Source organism: Gorilla gorilla, chromosome 20, assembly GCF_029281585.2.
Source record: "Gorilla gorilla gorilla isolate KB3781 chromosome 20, NHGRI_mGorGor1-v2.1_pri, whole genome shotgun sequence".
NCBI lineage: Eukaryota > Metazoa > Chordata > Mammalia > Primates > Hominidae > Gorilla > Gorilla gorilla.
Window position 1 is genome coordinate 61,875,112 of NC_073244.2, and position 20,841 is coordinate 61,895,952.

At 47.8% G+C, this 20,841-nt stretch overlaps 1 protein-coding gene across 15 annotated transcripts in view; it reads left to right on the forward strand.

Annotated features, from left to right (window-relative positions):
• The window catches only part of PLA2G4C (phospholipase A2 group IVC), a 61,162-nt gene that overhangs the window by 31,143 nt on the left and 9,178 nt on the right, over positions 1-20,841 (forward strand). For 9 of the 15 annotated variants that reach the window (XM_055370159.2, XM_055370144.2, XM_055370149.2 and 6 more), the window contains 4 exons: positions 2,099-2,152; positions 4,665-4,772; positions 11,623-11,718; positions 15,738-15,892. In XM_055370159.2, the coding sequence (XP_055226134.1) occupies positions 2,099-2,152; positions 4,665-4,772; positions 11,623-11,718; positions 15,738-15,892 (413 nt within the window). Of the gene's footprint in view, positions 1-2,098; positions 2,153-4,664; positions 4,773-11,622; positions 11,719-15,737; positions 15,893-16,052; positions 16,537-20,841 lie in introns of those variants that run through there. The other 6 variants (XM_055370157.2, XM_055370158.2, XM_055370151.2 and 3 more) reach the window with 3 other exon arrangements.

Consider the following 20,841-nt stretch of genomic DNA (forward strand, 5'->3'; position numbering starts at 1 on the left):
CGATCTCGGCTCACTGCAATCTCCGCCTCCCAGACTCAAGCAATTCTCCTGCCTCAGACTCCTGAGTAGCTGGGATTACAGGCATCCAACACCATACCTGGCCAATTTTTGTATTTTTAATAGAGATGGGGTTTCATCATGTTGGTCTGGAACTCCTGACCTGAAGATCCGCCCAGCTGGGACTCCCAAAGTGCCAGGATTACAGGCATGAGCCACCGTTCCCGTATATCCATATGTTTATTTTTGTTTTTGTTGCATTTGCTTTTGGGCTCTTGGTCATGAACTCGTTGCCTAAGCCAACATCTAGAAGGGTTTTTTTGATGTTATCTTCTAGAATTTTTATGGTTTCTGGTCTTATATTTAAGTCTTTGATGCAAATTTACATTGAATTTGTGAGTTGATTTTTGTATAAGGTGAGAAATAAGGATCGAGTTTCATTCTCCTACATGTGGCTTGCCAGTTATCCCAGCACCATTTGTTGAATAAGGTGTCCTTTCCCCCACTTTATGTTTTTGTTTGCTTTGTCGAAGATCAGTTGGCTGTAAGTATTTGGCTTTATTTCTGGGCTCTCTATTCTGTTCCGTTGTTCTACATGCCTAATTTTATACCAGTACCATGCTGTTTTGGTAACTATAGGCTTGTAGTATAATTTGATTGGGTAATGTGATGCCTCCAGATTTGTTCTTTTTGCTCAGTCTTTGCTTTGGCTATGAGGGCTCTTTTTTGGTTCATATGGATTTTGGGATTGTGGCTGGGCATGGTAGCTCACGTCTGTAATCCCAGCACTTTGGGAGGCCAAGGCGGGTGGATAACCTGAGGTCAGGAGTTTGAGACCAGCCTGGCCAACATGGCGAAACCCCGTCTCTACTACAAATACAAAAATTAGCCAGGCATGGTGCATGCGCCTGTAATCCCAGCTACTTGGGAGGCTGAGACAGGAGAATCGCTTGAACTTGGGAAGCAGAGGTTGCAGTGAGCCAAAATTGGCCACTGCACTCCAGCCTGGGCAACAGAGCGAGACTAAGTCTCAAAAAAAAAAAAAAAAAAAAGGATTTTAGGATTTTTTAGTTCTGTGAAAAATGATAGTATTTTGATGGGAATTACATTGAACTTGTAGATTGCTTTTGGCAGTATGGTCATTTTCACAATATTGATTCTACCCATCCATGAGCATGGGATGTGTTTCCATTTGTTTGTGTCATCTATGATTTCTTTCAGCAGTGTTTTGTAGTTCTCCTTGTAGCAGTGTTTCACCTCCTTGGTTAGGTATATTCCTGAGTATTTTATTTTATTTTTTTGCAGCTGTTGTAAAAGGGGTTGAGTTCTTGATTTGAATCTCAGCTTGGTCATTGTTGGTGTATAGCAGTGCTACTGATTTGTATACATTGATTTTGTATCCTGAAACTCTACTGAATTCATTCATCAGACCTAGGAGCTTTTTGGATTAGTCTTTAGGGTTTTCTAGGTGTGCAATCATATCATCAGTGAACACTAACAGTTTGACTTCCTCTTTACTGGTTTGGATGCCCTTCATTTCTTTCTCTTGTCTGATGGCTGTGGCTAGGACTTCCAGTACTATGTTGAATACAAGTGGTAAGAGTGGGCATTCTTGTCTTATTCCAGTTCTCAGGGGGAATGCTTTAAACTTTTCCCTGTTCAGTGTAATGTTGGCTGTGGGTTTGTCATAGATGGCTTTTATTACATTGAAGTATGTCTCTTGTATACCGATTTTGTTGAGGGCTTTAATCATAAAGGGATGTGGGATTTTGTGAAATGCTTCTGCATCTCCTATGATTTTTGTTTTTAATTCTGTTTCTGTGATATATCACATTTGTTGACTTGCATATGTTAAGCCATCCCTGCATTCCTAGTATGAAACCCACTTGATCACATCATGGCAAATTTCAAGCTACCAACATGAGGTCACTGAACACAGAGTTGGAAGACGGGTACAAAATTAGCTCTCCAGAACCCGTATCAACAGACTCCAGCCCATGGCTGCCATTTCTATTAAAGAGACGTCGCTGCAGGTGATCTGTATTTTCTATAACTAGTGACTTTACAGTTAAACATTCCCCCCGCCTCTGCTGTTTTGCAGCCCGATTACTGAGGCTGCAAGAAAGTTCGCAAGGGGAACATCCTCCCCCAGAAGGTAAGCATCCTACTTTGCCATGAATCCCTAATGATAGTGTGGACTGCACACTGGCTTGAAGCCAGCCATTGTCCTAAAAACTTTACGTGTATGATTCATGTGGTGCTCCTTTGGGAATGGAGAGGAGCATGGACTCTCACAGGTGCCTGAGGCCACGCAGCCAGGAGGGGGCAGGATCGGAGTTCAAACTGACACACTCTAACCATAGGATCCATGTACATAGTCGTCAGATATACCCTAGGTATGCCTAGGATCCAAGTGTCAGAGGCAGAAAATGGGAACAGCCTGAGGCAATTAGCAAATTGAGAGGAAAAATACTTCCCAAAACTACATGGGTTGGGAGTCATGAAGGTGCCAGACTTGACCCATGGTGGGAGTATGGAGAACAAGAACAAAGTATCAGATGAGTTCTGTATGGAGAAGTTAGATTATATTATGGAGGAGACTATATTTGTTCAGGAGAGGCTGTGCTGCGCAAAGAAACCACAAATTGCTATAGCTTAAGACACAAAGGGTTTATATTTTGCTTACCCAAAAAGCAATATGGGTTGAGTGTTCCTCCAGGGCAACTTGGCTCCATGTGGGGACTTAGGCATCCAAGCTGTTTGCATCTTTTTTTTCCTTTCCTTTTCTTTCTTTCTTTTTTTTTTTTTTTGGAGACTGAGTCTAGCTCTGTCACCCAGGCTAGAGTGCAGTGGCACAATCTCAGCTCACTGCAACCTCTGCCTTCCAGGTTCAAGCTATTCTCCTGCCCCAGACTCCTGAATAGCTGGGATTACAGGCACCTGCCACCACACCTGGCTAATTTTTGTATTTTTAGTAGAGATGAGTTTTCACTACATTACCCAGGCTGCTCTCGAACTCCTGACCTCAAGTGATCTGCCTGCCTGGGCCTCCCAAAGTGCTGGGATTACAGATGTGAGCCACCGCGCTGGGCCAAGCTGCTTGCATCTCGTTGCTTCTTCTCTTGGCACAAGGTCTCCTTGTCTGTTCCATGAGAGGAGAGAGCTGGAGAGCCACAGAAGGCGTTTTGTAGCCAGGCCTGGAAGTATCGGGCACCAGCTCCACACACCTCATGTTGGCCAGGATCAGTCACATGGCCCCAACCTAACTACAGCAGAGGCTGACAAAGGTGGTCTTCCTTCCAGTTGTGGAAGATGCAAGTGTGGCTTTTTCACAGGTCAACAGTCAGGTACAGAGTGAAGGTAGGTCCTGAGCACAGCCCTGCGTCCACTTCATGCCTCCCTCCCTGTTTTAGTTGTGAAGGCTGCCAGAACAAAGTGCCATACATAGGCTGGCTGGCTTAGCAACAACAGAGATTAATTTCTCAGTTCTGGAGGCTGGAAGTCCAAGATCAGAGTACCAGTAGGGTTGGATTCTGGGGAACCCTCTTCTGGGTTGCAGAGAGCCAACTTCTTGCCACATGGCATGCTTTAATGCTGTTTTTTGACATCAGCATTCACCATATGCTGGTTATAGACAAGTCTGGAAGGAGAATCTATCTCCAACCTGCAAATGGCTAACTAACATTGTGGGATGGTAGGCTGGTGATTGTACCACTGCACTCCAGCCTGGTGACAGAGCGACAACCTGTCTCAACAACAACAACAACAAAAAAGAAATGGCAACCCCAAGGTGATGGTATTAAGAGATGGGGCCTTTGGGAGGTGTTGAGACCATGAGGGTGGAGCCCTCTTGATTTGGATTAATCCCTTATAAAAGAAGCCTCAGAGAGCTCACTCCAAGGAATGCGGTGAAGGTTGAAGGGTAGAATTTATGCAAAATGCCAAGATGAGCCTGGCAGGTGACGTTCTCAGCAAATGTGAGCAGAGCTATTATCAGTGTGTGTGTGTGAGAGAGAGAGTTGAGCATCATCTAATTCATGAGTGTGGATACAAATAAAAGAGGGGATGCCAGGCATGATAGCTCAATGCCTGTAATCCCAGCACTCTGGGAGGCTGAGGTGGGCGGATCACTTGAGGTCAGGAGTTCGAGACCAGCCTGGCCAACATGGTGAAACCCCATCTGTACTAAAAATACAAAAATTAGCCGGGCCTGGTGGTGGTGCGTGCCTGTAGTCCCAGATACTTCAGAGGCTGAGCCAGGGGAATCGCTTGAAACTGGGAGGCAGAGGTTGCAGTGAGCTGAGATTGCCCCATTGCACTCCAGCCTGGGCAACAGAGCAAGACTCTGTCTCAAATAAATAAATAAATAAATAAATAAATAAAAGAGGGGAAGACTTTGCCTCCATCCCTGAAGAAAATAAGCGTGCAAAAGATGAGTAGAGGTGGAGGCAGAGATGAAGGAGCTAGAAAAAAGAGGCCAGAAAGTCAGAGAGAGTGAGGTAACATGGGGGTCAGCAGAAGGCAAGGGGAGAGAGGGTCACCTGGAGAAGGAGGTCACCTCGGGAGGAACCGCAGGGCATTGCAGAAGATGAGGCAGAGCAGGGTCTGTGATGTTCTTGGTAGGGTACTTGGACAGTATCTGCGACCACCTGGGTTTCTTGACGTAGATGAAGGCGGTGAGCCTGAACACACCTGGCTGACTGAGATGCTCGAGAATTGGACCAGGACCTCCCTGGAAAAGCAGGAGCAGCCCCATGAGGACCCTGAAAGGAAAGGTACCATGTGTAGTGTGATAAGTGTCATCAACAGTAAGTGCCACCAACCTTCTCCTCCCTCTTGCTCTTCCCCACCCCTGTGGGCCAGTCCTGCAGGGGACATGACCAGATGTCCCACTGGTACAGTTTGGATGTTTGTTCCCTTCCACATCTCATGTTGGAATGTAATCCCCCAATGTAAATTAGTTCAACCATTGTAGGAGACAGTGTGGAATTCCTCAAGGATCTAGATCCAGAAATACTATTTGACCCAGCAATCCCATTACTGGGTATATGCCCAAAGGAATATAAATCATTCTGTTAGAAAGATACAGGCACGTGTATGTTCACTGCAGCACTATTCACAATATCAAAGACATGGAATCAACCCAAATGCCCATCAGTGATAGACTGGATAAAGAAAATGTGGTACATATACACCATGGAATACTGTGCAGCCAGAAAAAGGAACAAGATCATGTCCTTTGCAGGGATATGGGTGGAGCTGGAAGTCATTATCCTCAGCAAACTGTTGCAGGAACAGAAAACCAAACACCACATGTTCTCACTTATAAGTGGGAGCTGAATGATGAGAACACATGGACGCAGGGAGGGGAACAACACACACTGGGGCCTGTTGGGGGCGGGTGGGGAGAAGAAGAGCACCAGGAAAATTAGCTAATGCATGTGGGGCTTAATACCTATGTGATGGGTTGATAGGTGCAGCAAACCACCATGGCACATGTTTACCTATGTAACAAATCTACACGTCCTGCACATGTATCCCGGAACTTAAAATTAAATTAAATTAAAAGAAAAAGAAATGTAATCCCCAGTGTTGGAGGTGGAGCCTGGTGGGAGATGATTGGATCATGGGGGCGGATCCCTCATGAATGGCTTAGCGTCATCCTCTTGGTGATTAGTGAGTGCTTGCTCTGAGTTCATGTGAGATACGGTTGTTTAGAAGTGTGTGGCACCTTCCCCCTCGCTCTCGCTCCTGCTCTCAGCAAGTGATGTGCCTGCTTCCCATTCACTTTCCATCATGATTGGAAGCTTCCTGAGGCCCCACCAGAAGCAGATGCCAGCACCATGCTTCCTATACAGCATCCAGAACTGTGAGACAATTAAACCTCTTTTCTTTATAAATTATCCAACCTCAGGTACTTCTTTATAGCAATGCAAGAATGGACTGATACGCCCACCCTCTATCCACCCAACCGGCCATCCATCCATCTAGGATGTCTTGAGTCATTAGCATGAAATAATAACTCTCCTAATAGCAGGCTGGGGGTAGGGGTGACAAAGGGGAAATGTCAGACCAAGTGCCTGCCTGGAGGACTCATGGTCTAGAGGACGAGATGGAGAATAGACAGGTAAGCCAACCACAGGCAAGTCCATCCCCGACTGGGCTAATTTCTATGGAGAGGGCTGGGTGCAGTGGCTCACACCTGTAATCCCAACACTTTGGGAGGCTGAGGCAGGAAGATCACTTGAGCCCAGGAGTTCAAAACCAGCTTGGGCAACATAGCAAGACCCCATCTCTACAACATTTTTTGTAAAAAATTAGCTGGATATGGTAGTGCATTCCCATGGTCCCAGCTACTCAGGAGGCTGAGGCAGGAGGATCACTTGAGCCCAAGAGGTCGAGGATGTAGTGAACTATGATTGTGCCACTGCATTCCAGCCTGGGTGACAGAGCAAGACCCTGTCTCGAAAAAATAATAAATAAGTAAATTATATGGAGAGACAAGGAGAGGAGAGAGCAGGTACCCGGTGAAAAATTCTGAGAGTGAAGTAGCGTGGATGAGAGACAATGAAGACAGTTGGTCGCTAAAGCCACTGCCTTCCTGAGATGACCCAGGGACAGCCAGTCTCACCCCCAGACATCCAACCTCTCACCTCTGTGATGACCCGGTGTCCAGGCACAGACACACCCAGAGTCCTCCTGACCAGCTGATCAGCAGCTCACCAAGGAAAGGAAATCAAGGTGTACTCTCTTCAGACTCTAGATTTCCCTTCCTCCTCCTTTTATTCATGTTACATAAATTCCTGTTTTTATCTCTGTTGGATGAAATCAGTCTATTCTCTGGTTTCCTTTGTCTACAATTTAAAGAGGGAGCCGACTATTAACTTGGTGTTTCTGAGCTATTGTTGGCCAAGCTCCCCTTAGATGGGATTAATGAAGAAGCCTCCTTTTCCAAGGTGACAGCTCAGAAGCAACTTGAAGAATGAGTGACAATGAGCCTACCCAGTGGAAATGTGGGGAAAGTCAGCCAGAGTTCATCTACTGACTTCAGTCTGGCAGATGAGAGGCCTGGGTTTACCCCTCCGGTAGGTAATGGAGAGAGACGGAATGTGCCACATGAAGCCTCACTATGACTTTCTATAATGCCTGGCTCCTGTGCTGAAATGAGAACATACATCCTAGCCGGGCATGGTGGTGCGTGCACCTGTAGTCCCAGCTATTCGGGGAGGCTGAGGTGGGAGGATTCCTTAAGCCCAGGAGTTGGAGGCTGCAGTGAGCTATGAATGCACCACTGCACTCAGAGTGAGACCCCCATCCCTTAAAAAGTTTTCTTTTAAAGAACGTACTTTTTTTTTGTTTTTTGTTTTTGTTTGTTTGTTTGAGATGGAGTCTCGCTCTGTCACCCAAGCTGGAGTGCGGTGGTGCAATCTTGGCTCACTGCAACCTCCGCCTCCCGGGTTCAAGCAATTCTCATGCCTCAGCCTCCCGAATAGCTGGGACCACAGGCATGCACCACCACACCCGGCTAATTTTTGTAATTTTAGTAGAGACAGGGTTTCATCATATTGGCCAGGCTGGTCTTGAACTCCTGACCTTGTGATCCACCCACCTCAGGCTCCCAAAGTGCTGGGATTACAGGTGTGAGCCACTGTGCCTGGCCAATTCTTAACTTACTATAAGATATACTTGAGCCCAGGTGTTCAAGACTAGCCTGGAAAACACTGTGAGACCTCATCTTTTTTAAACAAAATTAATAAATAGATAAAACATTTTAAAAAGCCAGGTGTGATGGCTCACGCCTGTAGTCCCAGCTACTCAGGAGGCTGAGGCGGGAGGGTCGCTTGAGGCCAGGAGTTCAAGACCAGCTAGCCTGGGCAACGTAGTGAGACCTCCTCTCTAAAATAAATAAATAAAAATATAAGATCAAATGGCCAGGCGTGGTGGCTCATGGCTGTGATCCCAGCACTTTGAGAGGCCGAGGTGGGCGGATCGCTTGAGGTCAGGAGCTTGAGACCAGCCTGGTCAACATGGCAAAACCCTGTCTCTACTAAAAATACAAAAATACAAAATTCGCCAGGCGTGGTGGCACATGCCTGTAATCCTAGCTACTTGGGAGGCTGAGGCAGGAGAATCACTTGAACCCAGGAGGCGGAGGTTGCAGTGAGCTGAGATCACGCCATTGCACTCCAGCCTGGGCAACAAGAGTGAAACTCTGTCTCAAAAAAAAAGAAGAAGTATGGAGTCCTAGGCCACATTTAGTTTGCTTTAACATGTTAAATATTAAAGGGCTATACAAAGCAATGTAGGTGTGATTTTGTGCTGCTGAACTCTTGTAGAAGTTAATATTTATTAAGTGCCTACTATTTGCTGGATGTGTTAGGTTTCTTCAGAGAAACAGAGCCAATAAGATATCTATCTATCTATATCTACCTATGTTTCTGTCTGCCCAAATCTATGTATCTATATCTACGTATTTATAGCTATCTATCTCTGTCTGTCTATTTAACTAGAGATATTTATTTTAACAAATTGGCTCATGGGATTGTGAAGATGACAAGTCCAAACTCCATGGGGCAGGCCAACAGGCCGGAAACCGAGACAGGATTTTTTAAAATTTAATTTAATTTAAAGTTTGAGGATACATGTGCAGGACATGCAGGTTTGTTACCCAGGTAAACTTATGCCATGGTGGTTTGCTGCACCTATCAACCCATCACCTAGGTATTAAGCCCCACCTGCCTTGGCTGTTTACTCTGATGTTTTCCCTCCCACCGCCCCCTCAACAGGCCCCAGTGTGTGTTGTTCCCCTCCCTGTGTCCATGTGTTCTCATCATTCAGCTGCCACTTATAAGTGAGAACATGTGGTGTTTGGTTTTCTGTTCCTGCATTAGTTTGCTGAGGATAATGGCTTCCAGCTCCATCCCTGTCCCTGCAAAGGACATGATCTTATTCCTTTTTCTGGCTGCATAGTATTCCGTGGTGTATATGTGCCACATTTTCTTTATCCAGTCTACCATTGATGGGTATATTTGGTTGATTCCATGTCTTTGCTATTGTGAATAGTGCTGCAATGAGCATACGCAGGCCTGAGGCAGAATTTGACACTCCAGTCTGGAGGTAGAATTTCTTCTTCTCTAGAAACTGTTTTGCCCTCAAAGCCTTCAACTGAGTAGATGAGACCCACCCACATTACTGAAAATAATCTTGAAGTCAACTGATTTTAGCTGTCAACCACATCTACAAAATACCTTCACAGCCACATCTAGGCTAGCATTTGATTAAATAACTGGTTACTGTGGCCCAGCCTAGTTGACATGTTAAACCATCCTCCCAACATCCTAAGTGCTATAGGCAGGCTCTTACTTATTCCTCATAAATCTATAAGGGATAGGTGTTACTCTCTTCCTGGTTTTACAGATGAGAACAGAGATGTTAAGTAACTTGCTCAGGGGCCCGGTGCAGTGGCTCATGTTTGTAATCCTAGCACTTCGGGAGGCCGAGGTGGGTGGATCACCTGAGGTCAGGAGTTCGAGACCAGCCTGACCAACATAGTGAAACCCCGTCTCTACTACAAATACAAAAAAATATTTAGCCGAGCGTACTGGTGGGTGCCTGTGGTCCTAGCTATTTGGGAGGCTGAGGCAGGAGAATCACTTGAGCCCAGGAGGCGGAGGTTGCAGTGAGCCGAGATTGCACCACTGCACTACAGCCTGGGTGACAGAGCAAGCCTCTGTCTCAAGAAAAAATAAATAAATAAAAGTAATTTGCTCAGGGTCACACAGCTAATGAGTGATGAAGTCAAATTCAAATCAGCATCTAGCTCAAGCACCCACCTCCCTACTAGCTTTGCTCTCTTGCCACTCTGCCCCTGCTGTTCAGAGAAAGGATTGGAGCTGAAAAACCAGGAAGAGGGAAATCCGAGAGGGAGGCAGTGTTGCATCCTGGATGGAAAAGATACTGCATAAGATACTGGCAGATGAGATTGGGAGGAGCAGAGACACTGAAGAGGAGGTGGAATTGGCAGGTCTTGGTGATAGTCCAGGGTGAGGGTGAGGAAGAGGCAGGCGTCTGGGATAATGACCTGGTTTATCCCTGAGTGACTTGGCAGCCTCTTGGGCTGGGGAAGGGAGCACGGGAAAGTGTGCTGGGCATTTTGGAACAGCTCCTGGAGCATTCTGCATCGTTCTCCCCCATGAACCTAAAGAGAACAAGCTCATTTCCCCAGATACACAGGTGATCATACAGTCATTAAATTGCTAGCTTTTCCTTGCCAACTCCCCCAACCCCAACGGCTCAAAGTCATCTCACCTGTGGCTCAATGATAGATGCTGGATCTGACGGCCAGGACCCCCCAGGCCCCTGTATGCCAACCTTTCCCAACTCACCAGATTTGTCAGCTCTGCTGCCCTAACAAAAGTTGAAGCCGGGTGGCTTCAACTATAGGCTTTTATTTCCTCACTGTTTTTTTTTTTTGAGATGGGGTTTCACCATGTTGCCCAGGCTGGTCTCGAACCCCTGACCTCAAGTGACCCACCCACCTGGGCCTCCCAGAGTGCTGGAATTACGGATGTGAGTCACTGTGCCCGGCCTTATTTTCTTACAATTCTGCAGGCAGGAAGTCCAAGATCAAGGTGCCAGTGGGGTCAGTTTCTCCTGAGGCCTGTCTCCATGGCTTGCGGAGGGATGGCCGCCTTCTCACCGCATCCTCCCAGCCCAGCCTTTCCTCAGTGCACACGCATTCTTCGTGTCTTCCTTTTTTTTTTTTTTTTTTTTTTTTAGCTACAAGGTCTCACTTGTATCTAAATGATCTGAGTGATACGAGTGAGGCTGGAATGCCCAGGCTGGAGTGCAGTGGCACAATCATAGTTCACTTCAGCCTTGAACTACTGGGTTCAAGTGATCCTCCTGCCTCAGCCTCCTGAATAGCTGGGACCACAGGCATGCATTAATATGCCCAGCTAATTTGTTTATTTTATTTTATTTTTATTTTATTTTATTTTTGTAAAGATGCGGTCTCACTCTCTTGCCCAAGCTGGTCTCAAACTTCTGGGCTCAAGCAATCCTCCCACCTCGGCTTCCCTAAGTCCTGGGATTACTCTGGTGCCTGGCACTCTTTCTCTTCTCATAAAGACCCCAGTCCTATTGAATTAGGATCCCACTCTCATGACCTCAGTTATCCTGAATAACCCCCCAACTTTTTTTTTTTTTTTGAGATGGAGTCTCGCTCCGTCATCAGGCTGGAGTTCAGTGGCACGATCTCGGCTCACTTCAGCCTCTGCCTCCCAGGTTCAAGCGATTCTCCTGCCTCAGCCTCCCCAGTAGCTGGGACTACAGGCATGCGCCACCACCACGCCCAGCTAATTTTTGTATTCTTAGTAGAGGCAGGGCTTCACCATGTTGGCCAGGATGGTCTCGATCTCTTGATATTGTGATCCTTCTGCCTCGGCCTCCCAAAGTGCTGTGACGACTGGCGTGAGCCAACGCGCCGGCCCTGAATGACCTCTTTAAAAGTCCTGTCTCCAAATACAACCCCATGGGGGATGAGGGCTTCCACATATGACTGGTGGGGGCAGAAACCACTCAGTCTCCTGAACTCACCTCGGCTGTCTCGGCTTCTTTCCCTAGGCACACTCAGTAACTTTATGGATTTTGTGAAGAAAACAGGCATTTGTGCTTCGAAGTGGGAATGGGGGACCACTCACAACTTCCTGTACAAACACGGTGAGGAGACCCTCCTCCCACCGCCCTGGTCGGTCCTTGCGTGTGAATGGGCTGGAGTAGGGGAAGGGGGTGGGCCTGAAACAATCCCAGGTTGGTCCTTCCCCAGAGCTTTGGACGGGGGTGCTGTCAAGGTGCCCAGAGATCTGATTAGGGGAACTTTCGCTCAGTGGTGGGGTCCATATTGAAAAATGTGTGGCCTCGCTGTGAGTCCCAGTCATCGTGAAAAGCCTCACTGATGGCTTTCTCTGGTTTTGCAAAAATGCAAAAAACCCTAATTTCTTGTCAGCTAGTCCTAGGACCTGGTCTTCAAAAACACTTGTATGGGCCGGGCGCAGTGGCTCATGCCTGTAATCCCAGCACTTTGGGAGGCTGAGGCAGGCGGATCACTTGAGGTCGGGAGTTCAAGACTAGCTTGGCCAACATGGTAAAACCCTGTCTCTACTAAAAATACAAAAATTAGCCGGACAGGGTGGCGGGTGCCTGTAGTCCCAGCTACTCGGGAGGCTGAGGCAGGAGAATCGTTTGAGCCCAGGAGGCAGAGGTTGCAGTGAGCCGCGATCATCCCACTGCACTCCAGCCTGGCAACAGAGCGAGACACCATCTAAAAAAAAAAAAACCACACACACTTGTATGGGTTTTCCCTTCAGGGGACTGACCCTCTCATTCGGGTGGAATTGATGTCAGACTCCTGGGAACTCACACTAAGGCCATTTAATAGTCTCCATAAGCTCCAATGTTCATAGCTGGTGGAGATCCTCTCCTATGACCATGCCAGTCCCTGCACCACTCGTGTGTGTGTGTGTGTGTGTGTGTGTGTGTGTGTGTCTTGCTCTGTTGCCCAGGTGGGAATGCAGTGGTGCAATCATGGCTCACTGCAGCCTCAGCCTCCCCAGCTCAAGCAATCCTCCCATTTCAGCCTCCCGAATAGCTGGGAACACAGGCACACAGCACCATGCCCGGCTAATTTTTCTTTTTCTTTTTCATAGAGATGGGGTCTCACTATGTTGCCCAGACTGATCTTGAACTCCTGGGCTCAAGCGATCCTCCCATCTCAGCCTCTCAAAGTGCTGGGATTACAGGTGTGAGCCACCCCACGCCTGGCCTTCCCCACTCTTTTGTTACAAGACTATCGTGAACATCTTTATGTTTGTGGCCCTGTTGCCCTTGTGCAAATCGAGAAAAGGTGCATCTTCCGGGGGGGTGAATTCCAAAATGTGCCCCCTTGGCCAGGGCTGTGTGTGGCTTGGGAAGGGAACCCTGGCTGGATGTCAGTCCTGCTCACCTCTCCTGGGGTGCTTCCTACAAGGCACAGAGGACTTCAGCTGTGTCTGAGCACCATGCCATGCAGCTGCCGGGTCTTATGGCCTCGGAATACACTATCAAGCATCAAGTCACTGGATCATGGCGATGAGTGTTTTAGCATCAAATTTCTCCCTGAAGGGGTTGGATGAAGTCGCTTTCTCTGTAGCAATATATGAGAATGTAAACCACAAATAAAATTCTAAGCCCCCCCACCACCCAACCATCTGAATAGACCTCTCCTGTAAGCCAGGGCACTCCAAAGTTAACCTGAAAAATGGGTTCAGTCCCTGATGGGGAGTGGGGGTCAGACATGCCTCCTTATACCCTCCTCCCTTTTGGAATTCAGGAAAAGCCGACTAGCAGTCATGTCAACACAATTTTTTTTTTTTTTTTTGAGACGGAGTTTTGCTCTTTTTGCCCAGGCTGGAGTGCAATGGCGCGATCTCAGCTCACCGCAACCTCGGCCTCCTGGGTTTAAGCGATTCTCCTGCCTCCCGAGTAGCTGGCATTACAGGCATGCGCCACCACGCCCAGCTAATTTTGTATTTTTAGTAGAGACAGGGTTTCTCCATGTTGGTCAGGCTGGTCTCAAACTCCTGACCTCGTGATCTACCCACCTTGGCCTCCCAAAGTGCTGGGATTACAGGCGTGAGCCACCGTGCGCGGCCAAAATAGAGTAATTATGAAAATTAATCCTTTATCACAAATACTTGTAGCAGAGCACATCTCCCCATGTTTTTTTGTTGTTGTTGTTTTCCTATATATAACAAAAGGAGGAGGTGGTTGCATTTCTCCTCTTACTTTCCGTAACACCCTACTTTGTGGAGTAACTATTCTTTCACCCCTTTGCTTTCTTAACAGACTTGCTTTCGCTTTGCACTGTGGACTCACCCTGAATTCTTTCTCGTGTGAGATCCAAGAACCCTTTCTTGGGGTCTAGATCGGGACCCCTTTCCAGTAACTGATGAAGGCTCCAGGTAGCAAGCTTCAGAGGGAATAGATTGTAAATGGTTCTTATCAGACTTAAGCTCTGGGTTGATATTAAATGCTGGTCAGCTTTCCTTAAATTCCCAAAGGGAGGAGGGCATCGTGAGGCATGTCTGACCCTCCCTTCCTGTCACGGCCAGAACTAGGTTTTCAGGTTAGCTCTGGGGTGCCCTGGCCAAGAGGAAGGGTTCATTCAGATGGTTGGGGTGGTGTTGGGGGGGGGGTAGGAGTTGGGGAGGGTGTGGGGGGGGGACGGGAGGGATGGGGGTGGGGGGGGACGGGAGGGATGGGGGTGTGGGGGGGACGGGAGGGATGGGGGTGGGTGGGAGGGGCTTATCATTTTATTTTTGGTTTACGCTGTGAAAGGAAAATAAATCTTGGGACCCCCAAAATCACCAAGCTAAAGGGAAAAGTCAAGCTGGGAACTGCCCAGGGCAAACCTGCCTCCCATTCTGTTCAAAGTCACCCTCTGCTCACTGAGATAAATGCGTATCTGATTGCCTCCAGTTGGAAAGGCTAATGGAAACTCTAAAGAATGTTGGCCGGGGCCCGTGGCTCACGCCTGTAATCCCAGCACTTTGGGAGGCAGAAGCGGGTAGATCACGAGGTCAGGAGTTCAAGACCAGCCTGGCCAAGATGGGGAAACCCTGTCTCTACTAGAAATACAAAAATTAGCTCAGCATGGTGGTGGGTGCCTGTAATCCCAGCTACTTGGGAGGCTGAGGCAGAGAATCACTTGAAGCCAGGAGGTGGAGGTTGCAGTGAGCTGAGATTGCGCCACTGCACTCCCGCCTGGGCAACAGAACGAGACTCCTTCTCAAAAAAAAAAGAATGCAACCATTTACTTCTTATCTACCTGTGACCTGGAAGCCCCCTCCCTGCTTTGAGTTGTCCCACATTTCCAGACCGAACCAGTGTTCATCTTACATATATTGACATCTCAGGTCTTCCTAAAATGTCTAAACCAAGCTGTGCCCCAACCGCCTTGGGCACATGTCATCATGACCTCCTGAGGCTGTGTCACAGTCGTTCATCCTTAACCTTGGCAAAATAAACTTTCTGCACTGACCGAGACCTGTCTCAGAAACATTGGGTTAACAACACTCTCACATATTGCTGCTGAGAAGGCAGCTTCGTTTGGAACTTCACGCCAAAAACCCCATTTTACCTTAATTACCTCTTTAAAGACCCTGTCTCCAAATACAGTCACATTCTGAGGTACTGGAGGTAAGGGCTTCAACCTGTGTTTGTCTGTTTATTTGTTTATTTATTTGAGATAGAGTCTCGCTCTGTCACCCAGGCTGGAGTGCAGTGGCGCGATCTCAGCTCACTGCAACCTCCGCCTCATGGGTTCAAGTGATCCTCCTGCCTCAGCCTCCCGAGTACCTGGGATTACAGGCACCCGCCACCATGCCTGGCTAATTTTGGTTTTTTTAGTAGAGACAGGGTTTCACCGTGTTGGCCAGGCTGATCTTGAACTCCTGACCTCAAGTGATCCGCCCGCCTCAGCCCCCAAAGTGCTGGGATTTCAGGCGTGAGGCACCGCACCCAGCCAGGGCTTCAACATATGAATCTGGGAAGAAAGAGAAGTCAGCTCCTAGTTGGCAACCTCACAACTGCTGTCTACACTGACAACGACCATTTTCCCATCCCCCTCCCTGCCTTCCATTTACAAGTCTTGCTTTCAGTACCCGGAAGCAGCTGATCCTCTTTCTTCCTGGGCACCGCAGGTGGCATCCGGGACACGATAATGAGCAGCCGGAAGCACCTCCGCCTGGTGGATGCTGGTTTAGCCATCAACACTCCCTTCCCACTCGTGCTGTCCCCGACGCGGGAGGTTCACCTCATCCTCTCCTTCGACTTCAGTGCCGGAGATCCTTTCGAGGTAATCGAGAAGGGCCTTGGGGCCGGTCCTGGGTGGGAGGTGGGCTGCGGCGAAGCTGACTTTGCGGAGGAACTGAGGACACGGGCTGGGAAGCGGGCAATGGGGAGGTGCTGGCTGGGAAGTCCAGAGAGCCAAATCAACTCACCCATCGCTCCCGAAGCACCCGCAGTCGGCCACATCCAACGAGCTTCTGATCCAAAGCCATCCCAGACCTTCCTGGGCCCCTCTTCCTGGCAGATGACTCTCCCCGCTTCTGCATCCTGCCTGCCCATTCATACCAGTTTGAACTGCGACAGCCTAGCTCCTCACCTGTGCACCTCCTTCCCCAGGGGTGCACGTCTCCAGCCCCGAGCGCGTGTCTTCCTGCTCATCTGGGTTTCCTGGGCAAATAGTGGCCCTCGATAAATGTTTGCTGAGTGAGAACATATGCACGTATATTTGTCTTAGCACATATTGCACCTTCCCAGTGGCCACTAGGATCCGTTCTCCCTGCCATCATATCCCAGCTCTGCCACTTACCAGCTGTGTGGCCTGATCCAATGTGTGTAACTTCTGTGCATGTCGGTTTCCTCAGCTGTAAAATTGGGCTAACGATGGCTCCACCAGGAGTTGTTCTGTGGATTAAATTAATACTTGTTAATACATGTGAAGTGCTTAGCACAGTACCTGCCACTTATTGTGGGGTTTATAAACATTTCCCTCCCCTCCCCTGCCCTCCCCTCATGGCCTCCTTTCCAGACTGGGTCTTATGGTGTGATCTCAGCTCACTGCAGCCTCAACCTCCTGGGCTCAAGCGATCCTCCCACCTCACCCTCCCAAGTAGCTGGGACTGCAGGCACACACCACCACACCAGGCTAGTTTTCTAAATTGTTTTACAGACAGGGTCTTGCTATGTTGCCCAGGCTGGTCTTGAACTCCTGGCCTCAAGCGATTCTCCCACCACGCAAGGCTAGGATTACAGGCACAAGCCGCCCTGCCCAGCTATTTTATTAAAAAATATATACACGTACATAATATATAACTATATCTATTACATGATACATACCAATACATAGTAGTATATATAAAATAATCATGGTAGAACATATCATCTATTATATTTATGTGTAATGTAATATATATTTATATTCACACACTTCTATCAGTTTACATTCTATAATATGAATTAGGAACATCCATCCTCCTCCCCATACCATGATCCAGAACCAACTTGTCACCATCTTTCTAGACCCTTGGCCCAGGAATACCCAGGCTTTCTGGTCTTAGGATTTCTGCCGAAATAAATATCCCAAGACAATATGATAAAGGTGGAATGAGATATCAAGGTCTTGGGAGTCCTTTTCTGCCAAATCTCTGCTGCATGACCCCGAGCGGTAGGCTTAACCTCTGAACCTCAGTTTTCTCATCCTGAAAATGGGAATCACATCATCTGGCTCGCGGGAGATCTGCAGAGTCTCTGCACCATGCCTGGTCCATAGCTGGTGTTCAGGATTAACAACAATGCTTATCTGGTGATGATGAGAATAGCAAGAGTAATAGGAAGAAAACCGGCAGCATTTGTTAAACTTCAATCAAAGACGACTTCAGCTGTCCACTACAGTGGTTGCCGGCCACATGTGGCACTTGAGCACTTGAAATGTGCCTGGCCCAAGTTGAAGTGTGCTATGAAGATAAAATACACCTCGGATTTTAATGACTGAGTATGGAAAACACATGTAAAAGACCTTATTCGTAATTGGTATATTGACATACTAGGCAGGGCTCTCCAGAGGGACAGAACCAATAGGATCTATGTCTGGATGAAAGGGAGTTTCAGGATCACAAGGTGGAGTCCTACAATAGGCCGTCTGCGAGCTGAGGAAGAAACAAACCAATAGTGGCTCAGTCCGAGTCCGAAAGCCTCAAAAGTAGGGAAGCCCAGCCAGGCGTGGTGGCTCACGCCTATAATCTCAGCATTTTGGGAGGCCGAGGCGGGTGGATCACAAGATCAGGAGTTCGAGACCAGCCTGGTCAACCTGGTGAAATCCCGTCTCTACTAAAAATACAAAAAAATTAGCCGGGCGTGGTGGCAGGTGCCTGTAATCCCAGCTACTCGGGAGGCTGAGGCAGGAGAATCACTTGAACCCAGGAGGCGGAGGTTGCAGTGAACCAAGATTGCGCCATTGCACTCCAGCCTGGTGAACAAGAGCAAAATTCCATCTCAAAAAAAAAAAAAAAAAAAAAAGTAGGGAAGCCCACAGTGCAGCCTTCAGTCTGTAGCCAAAGGCCGTAGAGCCCCTGGCGAGCCACTGGTGTAAGTCTAAGGGTCCAAAGGCCAAAAAACCTGGAGTGTGATGTTCAAGGGCAGGAAGTATCCAGCACAGGAGAAAGATGAAAGCCAGAGGACCCAGCAAGCCAGCTTCTCCCACCTTCTTCTGTCTGCTTTGTTCTAGTCACACTGGCAGCCAATTGGAGGGTGTCCGCCCACACTGTGGGTGAGTCTTCCTATCCTAGTCCACTGACCCAAATGTTCATCTCCTCTGACGGCACCCTCAGAGGCACATCCAGAAACAATACCAGCTTTCCAGGCACCCTTCAATCAAGTCGACACCTAATATTCACCTAATATTCACCATCACAATTGATTACACATCGAGGCAATCACACTTTTGACATATTGCATGAGATGAAACTTTTTCCTACAAATTGGGTGGTTACAAAATAATAAACAGAAATTTTTTTTTTTTTTTGAGACAGAGTCTCGCTCTGTCACATAGGCTGGAGTGCAGTGGCACAATCTCGGCTCACTGCAACCTCCACCTCCTGGGTTCAAGCAATTCTCCTGCCTCAGCCTCCCGAGTAGCTGAGATTACAGGCATGCACCACCACACCCAGCTAATTTTTGTATTTTTAGTAGAGATGGGGTTTCACCATGTTGGCCAGGCTGGTCTTGAACTCCTGACCTTGTGATCTGCCCGCCTCGGCCTCCCAAAGTGCAGGGATTACAGGCGTGAGCCACCACGCCCAGCCAATAAACAGAAATTTAAGCAAGACATATCTGTAACAATTTAACAGAACCTGATCGTCTAAGTTTTTTTCATTTTTCTCAAATTCATCTTTAATTCTTTCCATGATGGGGCTTATAAGGAAACTAACCAACATGTAGCTCCTATAGTTGAATGTCAAATCTTTTTTTTTTTTTTTGAGATGGAGTCTTCTGTGTCGCCCAGGCTGGTGTGCTGTGGTGCGATCTTGGCTCACTGCAACCTTCGCCTCCCGGGTTCAAGTGATTCTCTTGCCTCAGTCTCCCGAGTAGCTGGGATTACAGGCGCGTGCCACCATGCCCGGCTAATTTTTGTATTTTTAGTAGAGACGGGGTTTTGCCATTTTGGCCAGGCTGGTCTTGAACTCCTGACCTCAGGTGATCCGCCCACCTCAGCCTTCCAAAGTGCTGGGATTATAGGCATGAGCCACCGTGCCCAGCTGAATGTCAAATCTTTAGAAGGTACTTATGACAGTAAATTCCTCTGTAATACAGGTATGAAGCACCTTCATGATATTTCTGTTTTATGTGTAGAAAAGTGGCTGGGTGCAGTGGCTCACTCCTGTAATCTCAGTGCTTTGGGAGGCCAAGGTGGGAGGATCACTTGAGATCAGCAATTTGAGACCAGCCTGGGCAACATAGCAAGACCCCATCTCCACACAATTTTTTTTTTTTTTTGAGACGGAGTTTCGCTCTTGTTGCCCGGGCTGGAGTGCAATGGCACGATATCGGCTTGCCGCAACCTCCACCTTCCAGGTTCAGGCGATTCTCCTGCCTCAGCCTCATGAGTAGCTAGGATTACAGGCACCTGCCACCACGCCCAGCTAATTTTTGTATTTTTAGTAGAGATGGGATTTCTCCATGTTGGTCAGGCTGGTCTTGAACTCCCAACCTCAGGTGATCCGCCCACCTCAGCCTCCCAAAGTGCTGGGATTACAGGCGTGAGCCACCACACCCGGCCAAAAAAATTTTTTTTGATTAGCTGGGCATGGTGGCTCACGCCTGTAGTCCCAGCTACTTAGGAGGTTGAGATGGGATAACCTGAGTCTAGGAGCTTGAGGCTGCAGTGAGCCATGATTGCACCACTGCACTCCAGCCTGGGCGACACAGCAAGATCCTGTCTCTAAAGATAAGTATATGTAGAAAAGTGTTAGAGTCAAATATTCAACTCAATATAAAATAAGAAGAAGCCGGGTGCGGTGGCTCACACCTGTATTCCCAGCACTTTGGGAGGTAGAGGCGGGTGGATCACCTGAGGTCAGGTGTTTGAGACCAGCCTGGCCAACATGGCGAAACCCTGTCTCTACTAAAAATACAAAAATTAGCCAGGCACGGTGGCAAGTGCCTGTAATCCCAGCTGCTAATGGGGCTGAGGCAGGAGAATCGCTTGAACCTGGGAGGCGGGGGTTGCACTGAGCCGAGATCCCGCCACTGCACTCCAGCCTGGGCAACAGAGCGAGACTCTGTCAAAAAAAAAAAAAAAAAAAAAAGAAGAAGAAGAAGAAGAAGAAGAAACACTTGTTGAGACCGCATCTCCTTTTGCTAATGAGTGGTTTCTAGTTGTAATATCACTCCTCTGAATAAAGAAGCCACCTTTGAGTACATAAGGAAAAATAACCACATGTTAAAAGGATAAGACATTACTCCGACATCTCTACTGGGCCATCTCTTCCTCTAACACTTCAGAAACTTAGAAATTTAAAATATTCTTACGTTAACTGCAAGAACAAGATAAAGGAGAAATGCCCTTTTTCTTGAGATCACAACTATGAAGTCATATGCTTATGCAACTTCTGCATTTGTGTGCAAAACACAAACACACTGATCTTTTTTTAACTTTTAAGTTCAGGGGTTCAAGTACAGGTTTGTTCCATAGGTAAACTTGTGTCCTGGGGATTTGTTGTACCGATTATTTCATCACCCCAG